This window comes from Solea senegalensis, linkage group LG11, assembly GCF_019176455.1.
Source record: "Solea senegalensis isolate Sse05_10M linkage group LG11, IFAPA_SoseM_1, whole genome shotgun sequence".
Classification (NCBI taxonomy): Eukaryota; Metazoa; Chordata; class Actinopteri; order Pleuronectiformes; family Soleidae; genus Solea; species Solea senegalensis.
In genome coordinates this window covers 23,679,100-23,694,951 of record NC_058031.1, presented here as the reverse complement: position 1 = coordinate 23,694,951, position 15,852 = coordinate 23,679,100, and the positions used below count along the sequence as shown (strand labels likewise).

The window sequence follows — 15,852 nt, the reverse complement described above, 5'->3', positions numbered from 1 at the left end:
CTATGTGTTTGCTGGTAGAAAATGTAAGAGTAAGAGCCAGTGAAATTAAATGGACCGTCAGTTATGGTTTTAACTTCTTAATCGTCGGAAAACATGAATCATATTTCACACATTTGGGGTAAAACTTTCAATGCATAATATGTGTTATATTGCAAATTGTTAAGTGTGTGTGTAAACCTTTTTTCGACGTATGTCTGAACTCTGGTTGTTGAAGTTAATTACTGTCATTAAGGTATTGCCTGCAGCCGTAGGTCCAACACAACTTGTTCATTGAAGTACTCTTTATTTTCAGTATGAGACAACAACAACAAATCAACATGCAAGTCTCCCTATCTCTACATCATGTTATACAAATAATGATTCTTTTAGTTACAAAATATATATATAATATTTAAGACCATATGTACATCATATTTACACCACTACATCCATCACATTATTACGTTTATTACTATATATACATTTAACAGGTATTATTCTTTAATATTATTATAATTATTATTTGCATTATTATCATTATTATTATTATTATTGTTAGCATTATTATTAATTCCATTATTCTTAAGTGCCTACAGGGAACCCTCAAAAAACAAAGCATGGTGCAGAAGAGAAAACGGGACCATACCTGACGTTACTGTGCCTGAATGGTCAAGGAGCAGAGGCTGCCCGGCGCTCTGTCCTTGGTGAAGCATGGAGAGCTGGCTATGTAGAGCACGAGGTTCAACAGACTATTTGTACAATGTGATAACAGGGGCTAGCGAGCCAACACTATATTCCAGTAGCATTTGGATTCCACTGAGGTAAACAATGACACACAGCTTGGAATCTAGTACGTAGCTTTCACTGTCCCAACACAATTTCTGCTTTGTCCACATAGAATAAATTTCACTGCCCAGGGCTGGAATCACTGAGCAGTGACATGAACAGTCAGATCACCGCAGATGGACCAGTGTTTTTTCCCTTTTCAAACTGTAACGGATTTCTTCAGTCTCTCCGTAACATGGATACATGCACACACACACTCACACAAACACACACACGCACGTACATACGTCATGTTATTTACCCGGACCACAGTATATTTAGTTGTCAAATTCATCAGCGCTTCCTGGTGCTGTCGGTGGAGCTGATCTCCATCAGTGTAAACACTTCTGTTGTGTAATCCGGCTGAGCTTCCTCCTATGATTAGATCATTCTGTGTAGGTGTACACTAACGCTACGCAGTGTAGAGTTGTGTAAGTTCACAAGCACATAAAATAGGCCTTTTTCTCTCTTCAACCCCAACTCACACACACTCACACGGACACATATGGACACACACACACACACACAGTCAATTGTCTCACTCTCACCTTCCCACTCCCTCTGTTCCTCCTCTCTGTTGCTTTAGCTCTCTCCCTGTCATCGCTCTCTCTTCTCTACATCTAGGAAATTATGCAGTTTTTGCTCTTCCTCCTCTGGCGAGTGTGCAGCTGGCCATGAATCGGTCCATGCAGTGGCCCGTGATGGCCACCCATCCCAGAGGGGCTGTAGCGATGGCGCAGCTCCTCATTATTGATGAAGCACAGCTGCACAGGCCGAGGGATTGGTTCACCCAGGAAATAACTCTCATCAGCCTCAGACTCGGAGGAAGAGGAGCAGCTGGAACACCAGGGGTCGGCAGCCTCCATGTACCTGTCGCTCCAGCGTGGCCCACCCAGACCCACAGGTTGCCAGCCAGCATTCTGCAGGGTGAGATCAGAGGTGGTGCGGGGGCAGGGTCGGTGCGGCTGCTGCCTGTACCCACCTGGCTCCAGACCAAACAACTCCCGAGCAGCGTGCCCGGCGGGGAAGCGGTCATAATCCTCTTGAACGCGGCGGTAGGGCAGCTCCACCACTTCAGCAGGTCTGTCTGCCACCAGATGCAGAGCGTTATCGGAGCGGGAACGCCGAGAACGTTTGTGGTGTCGGCCGCTGCGGTGCTGTCCATTACTGTGGTTTCCACGATGGTGTTTGCGGAGCCTTGGTTGTGGCTGTGGTTGCTGCGACACAGATTCCTGTGCATTTATGCGTCGACGAGGCATTCTGTCGCTCATGGGAGCCATCCTCAGGTTTCCGCTGCTGTCCATCACACCGACATGACCTTTGCCATCAAAGCCCAGTGGCTGAGGGCCATCCCAGTACTGCAGTGGGTAGCCGACTCTCAGTGGACCATACGCGTTGTTGTTGTAGGGACGGGAAGAGGACAGTGACTCTGTGCTGTGGAACTGGACTGAGGAACTGAGAGTGCCCATATTACTCTTTTCAGACACATTCACTCCAGAGTCCTTGCTTAGATCAGGCATAGAGAACCTTGACAAATGCTCCTGGCGCTTGCTGACCCCATCCAGAGAGTTACCTGTGAGAGGCACACATGTCATGTCACATTTTCAGATGATTTGCCATCATATCATACTGTATCATGCTATTTTATTTATATCACTGTACCTGTAGCATTGGAAATTGTCAGGGAGTCCATGGAGCCACGAGGAGTCTGCTCTAGAGGAGTGAGGGGCTCATTGAAGCTCATGGCATTGATGGGGTTCCTCCTGGTGAGAGGTGGTCTGCCGTTTCTCTGGAATCCGTGAAGGCTGATGCTCCTTTTGTCAGAGAAGCCTTGGTTCTGGCTTGACATCTCATTGAAGCTCATCTGGGTGCGTAGTTTGTTGGGCCTGAACTCATCCTGGCTGTGATGCATCCAGTTTTCATTAAAGGAGTGGCCCCTCAGAGCAGCCATAGGTGTCCTCTTGGGATTGCCTTGCTCCTTTCCCCAGGAATCAGGTCTCTTGCCTGAGTTGGCAGGATTCTGGGCTGGGGGATGAGCATTCGCATTGGGATTGTAGCCCTGCCTTGGATTACACTGACCCAGCAAATGTATGGGCGTAGGGGAAGGGGAGGGTTCTCGCTGAGGGCCCTCATAAGATGCAGGGATATAGGGCTCATCCCGGCTCATCCATACCTGGTTAAGGCTCGGGGCACGACTCGGAGTGCGACTGGGTGTGCGATTAGGCGTCCTGCTTGGAGTCTGGCTAGATGAGACGCTTAGAAGGTCCATCTGAACAGACAGCGGATCGATTTCAGCAGACAGGCGGTCAGGCATGGGGGGAGGAGCCGGTTGGCGGACATCAGCAGTCCGTCGCTCCTGCTCTGCATTCCTACGCTCCTTTTTCCCAATCTTGGTGCTGTGGCGGGATTCTCGGGAGCGGGCGCTTTGGAAGGCTGAGTCTGAAGAGTCAGACTCGTCTGGATCCTAATCGAGTCAAATAAGACACATATAACAGCTGCTAACATGAAAAATATGCAAGCTGAATATATCTTTTCTGTCCACTTACCTGTCCAGCACTGCAAGACCGTGAGCAAAAGATCTGCCCCTGTTTTGGCAGAAAGGGGCGACCCAGTAGAGAGCGCTTGCAATGGGCACAGCAAAAACATTCCTCAGTTGCGTGCCAATGCTGCCCATCATATGTCATCTGACCCTGGTCGATTCCTTTCACAAGAAACAAATGTCATACATTCACCAGAAACCATTTTTCACCATCTGTGAACGAAGGAGTCCAGTTTTAACTAGATAAAAATGGTAATGTGATGGCAGCTATCTGGAATACTACTGTTGATTCTGCAAAGTCTGTGCTGCCTGTGGGTGAAGCTCATTTTGCTTGTGAGTGCTCGAAAGGAGGAACAACATTTGTGATTCTGTGCCCATACATGATCACTTGATCTGTAAGATACATTTCAACAGCTCGGGAATCATCTGTCACTGCTCCCATCTGGATTCAACATGGGAACATCCCCTGAAACACACTCTTTCACTGTTACTGAGGCTTGGACTGATAATAACCATCCATGTCTCACTGCACAGACTCCACCCCCTCACAGCTGTGGCACTCAGAGCTAATGGCATCATCACTTAGAATAAAAGGCTGTTTGAGGTTTTGTTAACAGTGCATATATGTGTTAAATATGTTAACAGCAGCAATAAAAAAAACATGTGCCGTACCTATGTGTTCCCCACAAGCATCACAGTATTCTGCGTAAAGGGACTCAAAGCAGTTGCAGCAGTGCGGTCGTCCGTCCTTCATGATGTAGCGCTGGCCACCGAGGGTGGTCTCACACTCATAGCAACAGAAGTGCTTCATGTGCCAGTGCCTGCCTTCTGCCTCGGTGCATTCATCAGCAAAGATTATCTGCGTGACCCAGACGATACACTCATAAGCAGAGACAGTATACAACACAGTTCCATAAAGTAGCACGGGGGTCATGCATTCATGCAGAGTAATACTTTACAATAATGGCTGCCAGCTGAGACAAAAGGAAAAAGTGATTCTTTATGAACAGAATGCTTGGCTAATAAAATCTTCGCCCTCTTAAATGTTTGATGTCTTAAGAATATGTTTGCTACACTTATCTCGCCATTAGACAACTTTTTGCGCAACCTTCCATCCCAGATTCCACAGAGGAATGAAGTGTTTTTATCTCAGTGGTACATGGCAGCTGCTGACGTCTCCCCTAACTTTTAAATTTGTGTCCCTTAGTTAACGCTGAATGAAGTCACAAAATAACACTTTTTAACATACTGATGGAGGCAGCAGTGGATCAACTTACTGTTTGTTATGAATAACAAATTTCTCTCCAAGAGTAAAACACTTCTTGGAAATTGCTCGTAGTGAGTGAGTGAGTGTTTTACAAAGCAACACAAATTTCAGTTTCCAGTTGCAAAAGGCTGTTAAATGGCGAGATACAACAGTGAACATAATCTTATGATATCACAGATGTCAATTTTATTTGCAGCTATAGCTTCAGTGAGAGAGTGACTGTGAGTTAGTACCTCATACAACCACACTTCTAAAACAACTAACCCTTTTAACTGGTTAAGTAGTTTTACTCTTAAAGGTGGACACATTTAGCATTGCTGTTGATGTATGGGGTACCTCAGGGTTCCATTCTTGGCCCAATATTCTTTACTCGACGACTATAGTTGTCCTGAAATTAAATAATATCTACTTCATCATGTGTTGCATATGTAAATGAGCTTTTACACTCCAGTATGATTTGTCCTTGTTCTGTCCCTACTTCGAGTGAACAAACGTCACTGGACTTAAATTAGTACCAATAACTGAGGCTGTTCATTATTTTTTGATCTCAAATCCACAAAACAGACTTTCTCTGACATGGCAAGAGTACTAGTTTCATCCACATCCAAGTCATTTCCAAACTCTGAAGGGCTCCAGGCCCAGACAGACACACCTCATCACAGGCACAGCAGCGGGGTTTTAGCCTCTCGGCGTGATGCCGGCCACAGAAGAGCTTGCCATCCTGGTGGAAGTAGATGAGATCCACCAGCAGCTCCTCACACATGCTGCAGACAAAGCAATGAGGGTGCCAGCACTTTCCGTGACCGGCCCTCGGAGCGAAGACCACAATGTCACCTCCATTTATCTGACCACCACACTGTAGAAGAAGAGACGAGTCAGGGGGAAATAAAAGGAAAATCAATGAAGGGCGAGAACAGAAAAGAAAGTTAAAGGAAAAGGGAAAGAGGATAGAAAAGCAGGGCTGTGGTAACACTGAGCAGATGCTACTTGAAATTACTCTTCAAGATTGAAACGTCTCCCGCTTAATATCTCTGTCACTTATCTGATGAAACATCAGAAAAAAAAAACCAGAATATCATTTTAAAAAGGGCTGAATTATTCAGATTGAATAGAAAAAAAATGAAAATGTCTTTATGGCAGAAAGGAGCTTTTAACATCATTGCCCTTCCACGCACGTCCCTACCTTATCACAGATTGCTCCATTGATGGTGAGTGGGAAAGGACGAACGTTGCCTCGTCCCAAATTGTCTTTCTTCCTTTGGTTGCTGAAGAGCTTCAGCTCTCGTTTCTCCTCTTCGTCCAGACCGTTACAGTAACGCACCTAAAAAAAAATACATACACAGTTCATTATCATGAAAATGAGATGTGACATCAAAAGTGGGAAAATGTTCTGGTATAAATGTGCGATTCACTGATTACCTCATTGTCATGTGGTGGCAACTGGTGAAGCAGCTGTTTGATGCGATATTTCTCTCCGGGGCTGTTTATATACGGCACCTTCTCTTCTGGTAAGGAGTTATAATACTGATGGACCTGAAACACACACACACACACACACACACACACACGGTTGTGATGAAGCCTTGGATTTAAAGTAAATATCACATTGTTCTTTTTATATGTTCTTTTTATTTTTTCAAATAAAGAGCTGATTCTAAAGCTACAAAAACCAAATGACTTATCATTTTAAAGTGATATACATCGATTTTGTGCAGCAACCCCTCGTAAATGTTACAAACTGGACCTTTAACACAGGACTCATCATTAGATCCTAATGTAAAAATACTGATAATAGTTAACTTTAACAAAGTATAAACTAACGGCATAGACACATCCTAATTAATGTGTGTTGGCTTCATTGAAATCTAAATGAAGCTGACACTGGTTGAGGATTTAATGCTCTCTCCATCATCCCTGCCTTTGGAAAACACTCTCTAGACCTGGAGGGATGAGGTGCTGCTGCACCACCAGACACAACCTTGAAACAGAGTCGGCTTATTTAAAATTTTCATCAGCTAATATTGTCATAGCTTAAAGGAAATTGCAGCTCCAGATACTGGCACTGTGATTAGAATTCATGATGCAGCAAGACTCTCCATCTGTGGCCTGAATACACCCCCTTTTTTCATTTGCATGTTAACGGGCGGAATGGAATCGAAGAACACTCAGCGAACAATCTCATCACTTGTCTTGGATTTTCAGCGAAACCATGTTTAGTCGTCGCTGCGGTGTAAAGTCCTGTTTTGCTTAAGTTGTTGTGATCCAATTTACATAATCAGTGGGCCAGCGAGGGAGACGATAAGGAGTTGCATCTCCGAGAGCTGCCACTCAGATTCTCTGTATCACACGCACTTAATTCTTTCAACACTGTGGAGGGTAACACTCTGTGGTCCAGGTCATTTCAGCTCAGAGACTTTATACAAAATTGCCCCTTTAAAGTGACTTGTTTTCTCTCCGAGGCTACTGTAAAAACATGGTGGCCTCCTCCATAAATCTGTTGAAGCATTAATATTTACCCCCATCAGTGTTTTTGCTATTTGTTATAAGTTTTATTTCAAAAGCTTTCAAAATTTGAGATTTTTGTTATCACAACGTCAAAAAATACTCACAAATACATTGTGGATATATTAATTTCTTCTCAATGCTTGTGTTTTGTAAAACAAACAAATACAAAAATACAGCATTTATGCATCATAAGCAACCCACTGTCCTTTTATATATTTGCATTCTTTTGTGATGAACCTTTTGTGTCATGTACAGAGAGTTGAAGTAATCTTAACATGAAACATTTACAATGTCCATCATCACATCAAAACTTAAAACAGGAGGCGACAATCACAATGATAAGAAAATATCTACAGAATAAATTTGTACGAATTTGAATTTGTATTTTATATATGTTTATCTTTTATTTTTCATAAGTTTGGCTGTGTTAACACATTTCGACATTGTCCATAATACACATTAGTATATGGAAAATCTGTTGTTTTTTTAAACAAAAATGTATCTGGCATTTCAAGTTACAATGCTAAAATTAATTTATTTTTATGTTGCAAAAAAAAAAAATCAATCAATTTAAATATTTTATTGTGTGGAAGGCATGTTTTTTGCACTTAATGTGTTGTGTTTTTAAGGTTGCACGAGGGTTAAATTTCAAATCTAATTATGATGATGACTGATGATCTGTGGCGGACAGTGAGTGGGAGATGGGCAGAAGTGACCGGCTCTGGCACGGACGCCACACTTTGGAACATTTCATCCGAAACACTTCCAACAAGTGAGTGGCGACACAAACTAACCCCATTGTCACAGCAGATGCAGTCAGAAGTGACTCTGGGCTCTGACAGCTGAAAGAACTGTGCGCCATAAAAATGATGATTTTCTTGTAAAATGTGACTCACGATAAAGTCATTGTGCAGAGAGAATGCAGTGGTGACAAGCTTAAAAATACGTTACATTCAAATGCATTTAAAAAAAAAAAGAAAAAAGGAACAGCCAGTGACAATTGTTTGCACCTCCTGTTGGATGAGCGAAGCTGCAGCCTCTTTCAGCATCCTGTCAAGATGGCTGACTGCTGAAAATGACTGTTATCAGCCCAGCCTGTCATCTGTTCACAGAGCCCTAGGAGTCCCTCTGCATCGGGGGGTTGCTGTTCTTACTAAATTAAGACACAAATGTTTATACCAAATAGTAGCTGAACAGAATTGTGTTATAAAAAAACAACAACAATGGACAGAAATAATAAAAAGAAAATGACGAGTAGGTATCTCCCTCTTTATGTGCACAGTTGTTTTCACTGGCAATTAAAAGGCGTTTAAGCTGCAAATGAGTCCAGACAGGGGATTTCAAAGAACCTGCACACACAAACACGACGGCACACATTTTCAATTAGATTCATGCAAACATTCACTCAGTCGAATCACTGGGTCCGTCCCTCTGGGTCTCTATTTCACAAGTATACAGTAACGTGCAGAACAAAATGGGGCTTTTGTTCTGCACGGCAACATAAACATAGTTATGAAGAAGATATTTTAATGTATCCCCCATACATTTAAAAATACACAAACTCATGTAAAAAACAGATTCAATTGTACTTTTGTTGATCCACTGTGGAAAAATGTAAATAGACACAGCACAAACTATATAAACCCATAAAATCTGATCTTAAATTACACATGGATACATCACTCAGCAGAGTCTTGCTTCGCTGCTTATTTCTTCTTCATGGAAGCAGAACATTTGTTGCACAGATAGAGAAGTGGATTATGTTTTAGAAATGAGTGATTTGTGCGTGTTTTAAACAGAGAATCATCATCAGCTCACACCATGAAGGACATTTAAATGACACCGTTCTATCGTCTTTGTTTCAGATCACTACATTTTTCCTTAGCAAAATGCCAATAATACTTTCCACTTTCCACTGGACGATTCAGATTAATTACCTCCAGCCTGTCTGTGTCAGACAGAAATAAACACAGGCTAATGACGCACTCATTGGCAGGACTGTGAAAGTGTTGCGTACCTGCTCGGGACTGAGGCCGGGGGGAACCCAGGCGTATTCCTCCAGCGCGCACCCAGAGTCGTCGTCAGAGGTAGAGTTCCTCTGGAAGTCGTACATCAGCTTGGTGATGGTCTTCTCCATCTCCAGAGACATGGCTGTCACAACATGCTCCTCTACACAAACCGATTCAGTGGACACAGTGGATACTCCTGTGAAGGCAAAAGAGCAGAACATTGAGAAGGAGATGAAACAAAGGATAATGTAAAAAAAAAAAAAAACCCAAAACATGTGCAATTCCGCTAATTTTCCCTCAGTGTCACATCCAGCTCCCACGCTTAAGGCCCTGTTTTAGCTTTAATGGGGAACTAAATCTCCTTTTCTGAAAGAAGTAGACTGTGAGTGGGTAGAAGTGAAGGGGGTGTGGTCTAGCAGTGAAGTCTGACACTGAGTTGCAGCTGTGTGAGGGGCTCGATGAGACGAGCCTCTCACACCAGTGGTGGAGAGAGAAAGGCGATGAGGCCACATCTCCAGCTTTTATAAAAGTGAAAAGCGCACAGATATATTAATTAATTAATCCATGGATACCAAGCAAATCATTTCCCAGCCAGGTATAGAGCTCTGGTAGCTGATGTCACACAATCCCATCATGCAACACTCTGAACCAAAATAACCCCATTTTGGCAGGAACCTGCTGCACTGTTCGATAAGGTGATGAAGCAACATCTCTGCGTTTATAAAAGGGGGAGGAGTCTGGAGTCTTGCGCTGGTTGGACGAGAAGGTGATGAAAGCTTGTGATGCAAGTGTGGACCAAGGAAGCCAATGGCAACATTAAAATGCAGTTGCTGGTGTTTGACCAGAGAGGCAGTAGATACACAACATGAAATTATACAACATGTATAATTTCATAAATCTACATTAAACTGTGAAGATTTGCACCCGGACCAACAAATACTAGATACCCAGAAATGTACCCCACAATGTTATCTTTCAAAGATGTTCTCCTGCCTGCTGCGGAACGCTACCTAACTACTGACCGGGAATACCAAACCAGAAGTCTCTTCAAAAATGCAGTCCATATTAGTGCTGTTTCTACAGTTACAGCAAGACTGGGCTCGACATGCTCATTTTTTGTGCTCTTCTTAGTTCTAGCACCTGGTACCTGTGCTGGCAACTGACTGCCGGCCACTGATTGGACAGAGAGTATCGTCACTGGAAGAGTCACGAGCACAACGTCTGACACAAGAATCAAACCGTAGATCAGTTAAAAAGACTTAAAAATCACGAAAAACGTGTGTTACTCTCCAACATTTTATTTTTCTAAAATCTTAATATTTAACAAATAAAGTGATTCTAATGATTCAGTTACACCGACAACACAACTTCTTTGCCTGACACTAGTTTCTGTGTTTGTGTTGTGTATAAAACAAGATCACGGCAGTTTCGAGTGGCCGACGCCCACGTTGACGAGGTACTATGAGGAGGTCATGGACAGCGACATGCCTGATACCAAACCTAGTAGAGCCTAATAGTGCTAGAATGGCACAGTGGAAAAGCGCCTTGTGATTGCTGACATCTCTTTTGTTTGTCAAAGTTCTTCAATGCATTTTGACAGAGTCGTGCATGTTCTGGGCGTCATCTTTGTAACATTGTCATACTCTGTCAATGCACTCCCTTATCAAGATTTAAAGTACAGTGTGTAGGATTTTATAACATCAATTTGTGGCACACTTGTGTTAGAATGTCTCCCACCTCACCCTTCCCTTCCACGCATGTTGAAGAACACATAGTAGCCATCAGTTATCATTAAAACTCCAACATGGTCCGACATGGTGTCCTCCAAAGAGAAGACCCACTCCTGATTTAATATATAGAGGTGTTTACATGTTTTCTGTGTGTGTGTGTGTGTTAGTTCTTGGGTATTTCAACTTCCTCCCACAGCCCAAAGCCCAACCCCCAGATTGTGGTCAGGCTAATTGGATCATAGGTGAGGCTGTGGGTGTGAATGGTGAACCCCACTCTCCTAGGCTAAAGTCAGCTGGGACTGGCTCCAGCGTCCAGAGTGGAAGTTTTTCAAATGTTTCAAATGTCACATGTTTATATACGTGATGAACGTGATGCATTTGGTTTTGATGAAGTCTTGTTTTCCCTGTAGGTTTCCGCCCCAGGCAGAAATCACATCTGTTCATCCTCTGGGGACAAACTTTCATGGTAATCACACATTGACACACTTAGAACTATGCAGCTACTATAGCTGACGAACATCAGTGGTCCAGATCTGTAAAATATGAAATTGACAACTGCATGTAGACATTGATAACGCCACCATGCTAAAGATGTCAGTGCCTCGTCTACAGATGTATAGATTTGAACAGCTGCACACATTACTAATGCACGGATTATTAACAAGTATATGTCGCCTCCAACGTCAAAGTGTGAAAATAAAATGCAAATCATTTCCCAGACAGACGTCATACAATCCCATCATGGAACACTTGGAAGCAAAATACCACCATTTTGGCAGGAAACTGCTGCGCTGATAAAAATCCATAGACTTGCAAGCAACTCGTCTCTATGCAAGCTGTATTCATAAAAAGTAAAGATGTTGAATCGCTGAATAGTCCTGGGATTCCAAAACAGTCTGGGACAAGCATATGGGAGAGCTTTTTTACCGCATCGCCATGATCCAGAGAAATGGCAGAGGGAGGCGGATCCCCGCCATACAACTCAGTGCAACGTGAGCGTAGAGGGCGGAGCCATCGGAACACACAGGCAACAGATTCCGCTAGTGCAGTGATCATTTAATATATTCATTTACTTTAATATTTTGTTCATTTTACATGCTTTTATTGTGTTGTGTAAGTAGTTTAAGGGAACGTGCATTATAAGATACAGTACATTCACTATGTCAGGTTCTTCGATATATTGCTCGAGCTTCAAATTAGCAGCGTTCAGTTTTTCAGAAGCTTTTTCTGTCGTCACGGTGATAAAAACAAACATCCGGATCTCTATTAAGGAATAATTTGTGAACCAGCAACAGTGGAAGAATGAGCTCTATATGTGCCTCTTATGGTGCTGTTGTGCTGAGGAGAGTTATTAGAGTCAATTCATGTAAAGTGGAAGGAAACACTTATGGTTTTTAATATTGGTTGAACTTGCTGAGGCTGTGCTGTGATTCAAATCGACGCAAACATACCACTAATGATAACTGACACAAAAAATAAGGACATGTCCTTATCAAGGTCATAGTATATTCCCACGACAAACAACCACACTTAGATGATGGGTCGCGACATTTCTGATAATGACACGGGACTTCTTGTGTCAGCGATACAATAGCTGGCAGATTAGAAATCACAGGAAAAACAAAGGTGAAGCAGTGGCTGAGGAACAGCAGACATTTCCACAGACGGAGCCAGTGAGTCAGCCTCCATCCAAGCAGCGCTCAGTACTGTTTATCTCTCTAAGACGGGCGCTGCTGATTTCTTTGTAAGGAGAGATTGCCGGTATGCTACCTTGAACCTCTAGCCTGGCCTGAGGCAGTTCTTCATTAGGAGTGTGGAGGTTGCGTGAGAGGACGCCTGCAGGGAAATCCGCAGCCTGCTGTGCTGGTTACACGTCAGTTCAAATGTGACTTGAATTAAATCAGAGCTGTTTTGTATAGAAACACTGAGAAAAAGATGTGATCAAGTCCACTTTTTATATAAAAAAAGAGGGATTAGATTATAGTCTTTGTCAAATCTAAATCTCCCTGACCAAACATGGTGACACCTGGTTATTAACGTTCAGGTGTCACCTGCTAATGATGGGTAACCTGATTCCCATTCCTGGGTTGGGACTCACATATGGGTCACGGGGGATTTTTTTTTGGGTCTCCAAAGATTTTGCAGAATTTTCCCAACCTTTTAGTTGTGGTTTGATGTGTATATTAGTTCTAGCTCTTGCTTTTGGGAAACAGTGCTTTAGTGTAGATAACACTTCAGGCCCTTGTATACATCCGTGCACAGCGCAGACCCACGCACAATGTGCGGGCTACGCGTGCAGCCCAGATTTTGGAACCACACGCGTGTTGAGCATGTTGGGTATAAGCCCCGCTCACCAAGCAGAAAAAACGTTTTGACAACAGAAGATCAGCCATACGGACCTCGACCTGGCAACCCACGAACCGGCTGACAACCCGAACTCCCCTGCCCAACGGACCTTTCAGCTCATGAGCTGCTCGAACCAGACATGCCCGAGGGAGCTGTAGAATTGTTCTCTTCTTCTTTGGTAGGAATGCGTCATATTCTCGGCGTCCAGACTTGTACCGCCACCTGATGGTGAAGTGGGATACTACAGGACCCTGACGCGCGAGTATACCGGGGTCCGTCATATGTAGCGCTCTCTCCGGCGAGCGCGGCATGTGTGTGGAAGTATACCAGGGCCTTTAGCTCACTCTGCCTAACGATAATGATATCCATCCACCAGGACTTCACCAGATTCCAGAATATACAGAATCTTAACAGTTTATTCCATGCAAAAGTCAAATGTAGAAGAAGACAATTTATGTTATTACTTGGGTTATATGCTGGACAATTCCCTTTTTTTTAGCACTGTGACAAAACTCCACACGAAGTCACCAAAACATCCAAAAAGCATTTTCTAAAATGCTAAACTGTGACTTTAAAATTGCTCTGCGGGCAATGATCTGCTGTGTATACTATCATGATTGCTCATATGCTGTAATTTCCTTGATCCTTCAGTGAAGCTTTTAACCAATAACTGCACACAGTGACAATTTCAGTATTTCAGTTTCACTAGAAGCTTACTTACTAGCACCGTCAGTTGAGCTCAAGGGTTTGACATTTAAAACGCGTTGAGCACCTTCATCTGGTTCATGGCTGAGCATTCAGAACAGGAGCAAGTCGTAACGACTGAAACAGGACGGACAAAACCACCCTCCAGCCTTTATCATAGTGCTTGAAGAATCTGTGAAGAATCTCCAGAGCCTTCCTGCAAGGCGTGGCAGCAGGGTCACACCTGCAGGAAGCTGAACTTTCAACCACCCGCTGCAAATTTGCTGCTTTTGCTACTCTGCCATCCCTGGAAAATGTCTGGACAGCCATAATCTCAGGTCTCCTAGCAGATTATGTTGGCCCTGTGACCAACTATCAGGGATAAAGACAATTTCATCTATGGATGCACGGATGATGTAGCTTTATGGACGAATTAACGTTTTAGCTTTATGCACACATGGATGTTGTATCTCTATGAACGCATGGATGATGTAGCTTTATTGCTGCTTGGGTGTTGTAGCTCTATGAACACATTGATGTATCTCTATGTATACGGCGATGTTGTGTCTCATATGCCAACAAGCTGTAGCCACAATTATAATCAGCAAGGTTTTGTTCAGTCAGGAAATATGCAATGTCAGCATGTTCTCTGCGACGGGACTAGAGGAGGCTGTGTTCAGTTGTTTGTCATTAAAACTGCTTCAATATGTACAAACAAACGCTTTTCTATGTCTATACATGTTAAATAAAACTGTCGTTGAGCCGCTGTTGGAGGTGGAGCGCGAATATCAGTTGAATATCAAACTTGAAACTAATGTCACTGAAACCGGCGCTTTATTTCCGGGTTAAAAGTCTAATCAGTGACGATCCTTGTCGACAGCACGTACCTACTTTTTCTGTTGCCATTAATGTTGTTGTGTTTCAGTTATTGTTATTGTGTCGTTGTTTTTTAGTTAATGTCGTTGTGTTTTACAGTTTGCCCGAACGCATTCCCTTCTGTTTTAATCCAGGGCCATTTTTCTTTTTATTGGAAAAACTCCAAATACAAACTAACATTCAAGTAGCCAGTTGATGGTAAGTGGTGCTCATGCTCTCTCTCTCCAATTAATTTTCAGTAGAACTGTTATGAATCATGTGAAATTATTGTACGCACAGTGTTGTTAGATTGTGGGAATGACGGCAGCACTGAGTGCATCAGTGCTTCGACTAATGGCCCGTTCACAGCTCTCTTATTAAGATGCACAGCAAGTCTCCTCTGTATATTGTTGAACAAAGACACAGATCAAGTGTTAAACTGTTTCAGTGCAACACTGCGTCTTGACCAAATTCACATTCCGCCCGGTACAGAAGGCCGCCGATGAGTGTGTGTGACTTTTTGACGGAGTATGCACTCGCCAAGATGACTGATAAGTCACAACATGCTCTTCTGTTCTTCCCCAGCAACACAAGGAGACACAAGTTGTGAACTTCTGTTTCCTGGAGGAGGCATAGTTTTGGGTAATTCATGCTTTAGTAAAAAAAAAAAAAAAGGTGGTAATATATGTGGGGAACTCTTTATAATTTTGTGTATTTTTTCATTAGAGGAAGTGAATTTTGGAAGAGACACTGCTACACGAGCTGTAGTTTACATCCATTGTGTTATTTCTTAAAAGATCTCCTTTAGCTCATGCGTCAGCAGTCAGCAGCTAGTCCTTCTGGGGTCAACACATGAAATAACAAACGTTAAATTGCACAAACATGAATAAAAGGTGCAGCAGGTAGGATATTTTTGGTGCTAGTGATCAATAAGTCCCGAGGAGAAATGACTGGATAACACATTTTCATGTCCTTTTTACAGCATTACAGTCATCTATTTTAATTTGGTAACACTTTATATTAACGTACACATATTCTAGGATATACTATGACATGAATTAAGATTTTTCCTGCAATTAACTCCTAATTATCACTTATTGACTGTAAATTAAT

The 15,852-nt window shown here is 42.9% G+C and overlaps 1 protein-coding gene across 2 annotated transcripts in view; it reads right to left on the bottom strand.

Annotated features, from left to right (window-relative positions):
* Nucleotides 1-961: 961 nt before the first annotated feature.
* LOC122777805 (prickle-like protein 2) overlaps nucleotides 962-15,852 on the bottom strand; it is a 46,473-nt gene continuing 31,582 nt past the window's right edge. The window contains exons 1-9 of one of the 2 annotated variants that reach the window (XM_044039287.1): nucleotides 9,133-9,197; nucleotides 8,126-8,268; nucleotides 6,030-6,143; nucleotides 5,794-5,931; nucleotides 5,263-5,466; nucleotides 4,016-4,202; nucleotides 3,351-3,505; nucleotides 2,467-3,268; nucleotides 962-2,377 (exon numbers count right to left, since the gene is read on the bottom strand). In XM_044039287.1, the coding sequence (XP_043895222.1) occupies nucleotides 1,425-2,377; nucleotides 2,467-3,268; nucleotides 3,351-3,505; nucleotides 4,016-4,202; nucleotides 5,263-5,466; nucleotides 5,794-5,931; nucleotides 6,030-6,143; nucleotides 8,126-8,164 (2,592 nt within the window). In that variant the 5' untranslated portion in view covers nucleotides 8,165-8,268; nucleotides 9,133-9,197 and the 3' untranslated portion in view covers nucleotides 962-1,424. Of the gene's footprint in view, nucleotides 2,378-2,466; nucleotides 3,269-3,350; nucleotides 3,506-4,015; nucleotides 4,203-5,262; nucleotides 5,467-5,793; nucleotides 5,932-6,029; nucleotides 6,144-8,125; nucleotides 8,269-9,132; nucleotides 9,321-15,852 lie in introns of those variants that run through there. The other variant, XM_044039288.1, reaches the window with a different exon arrangement.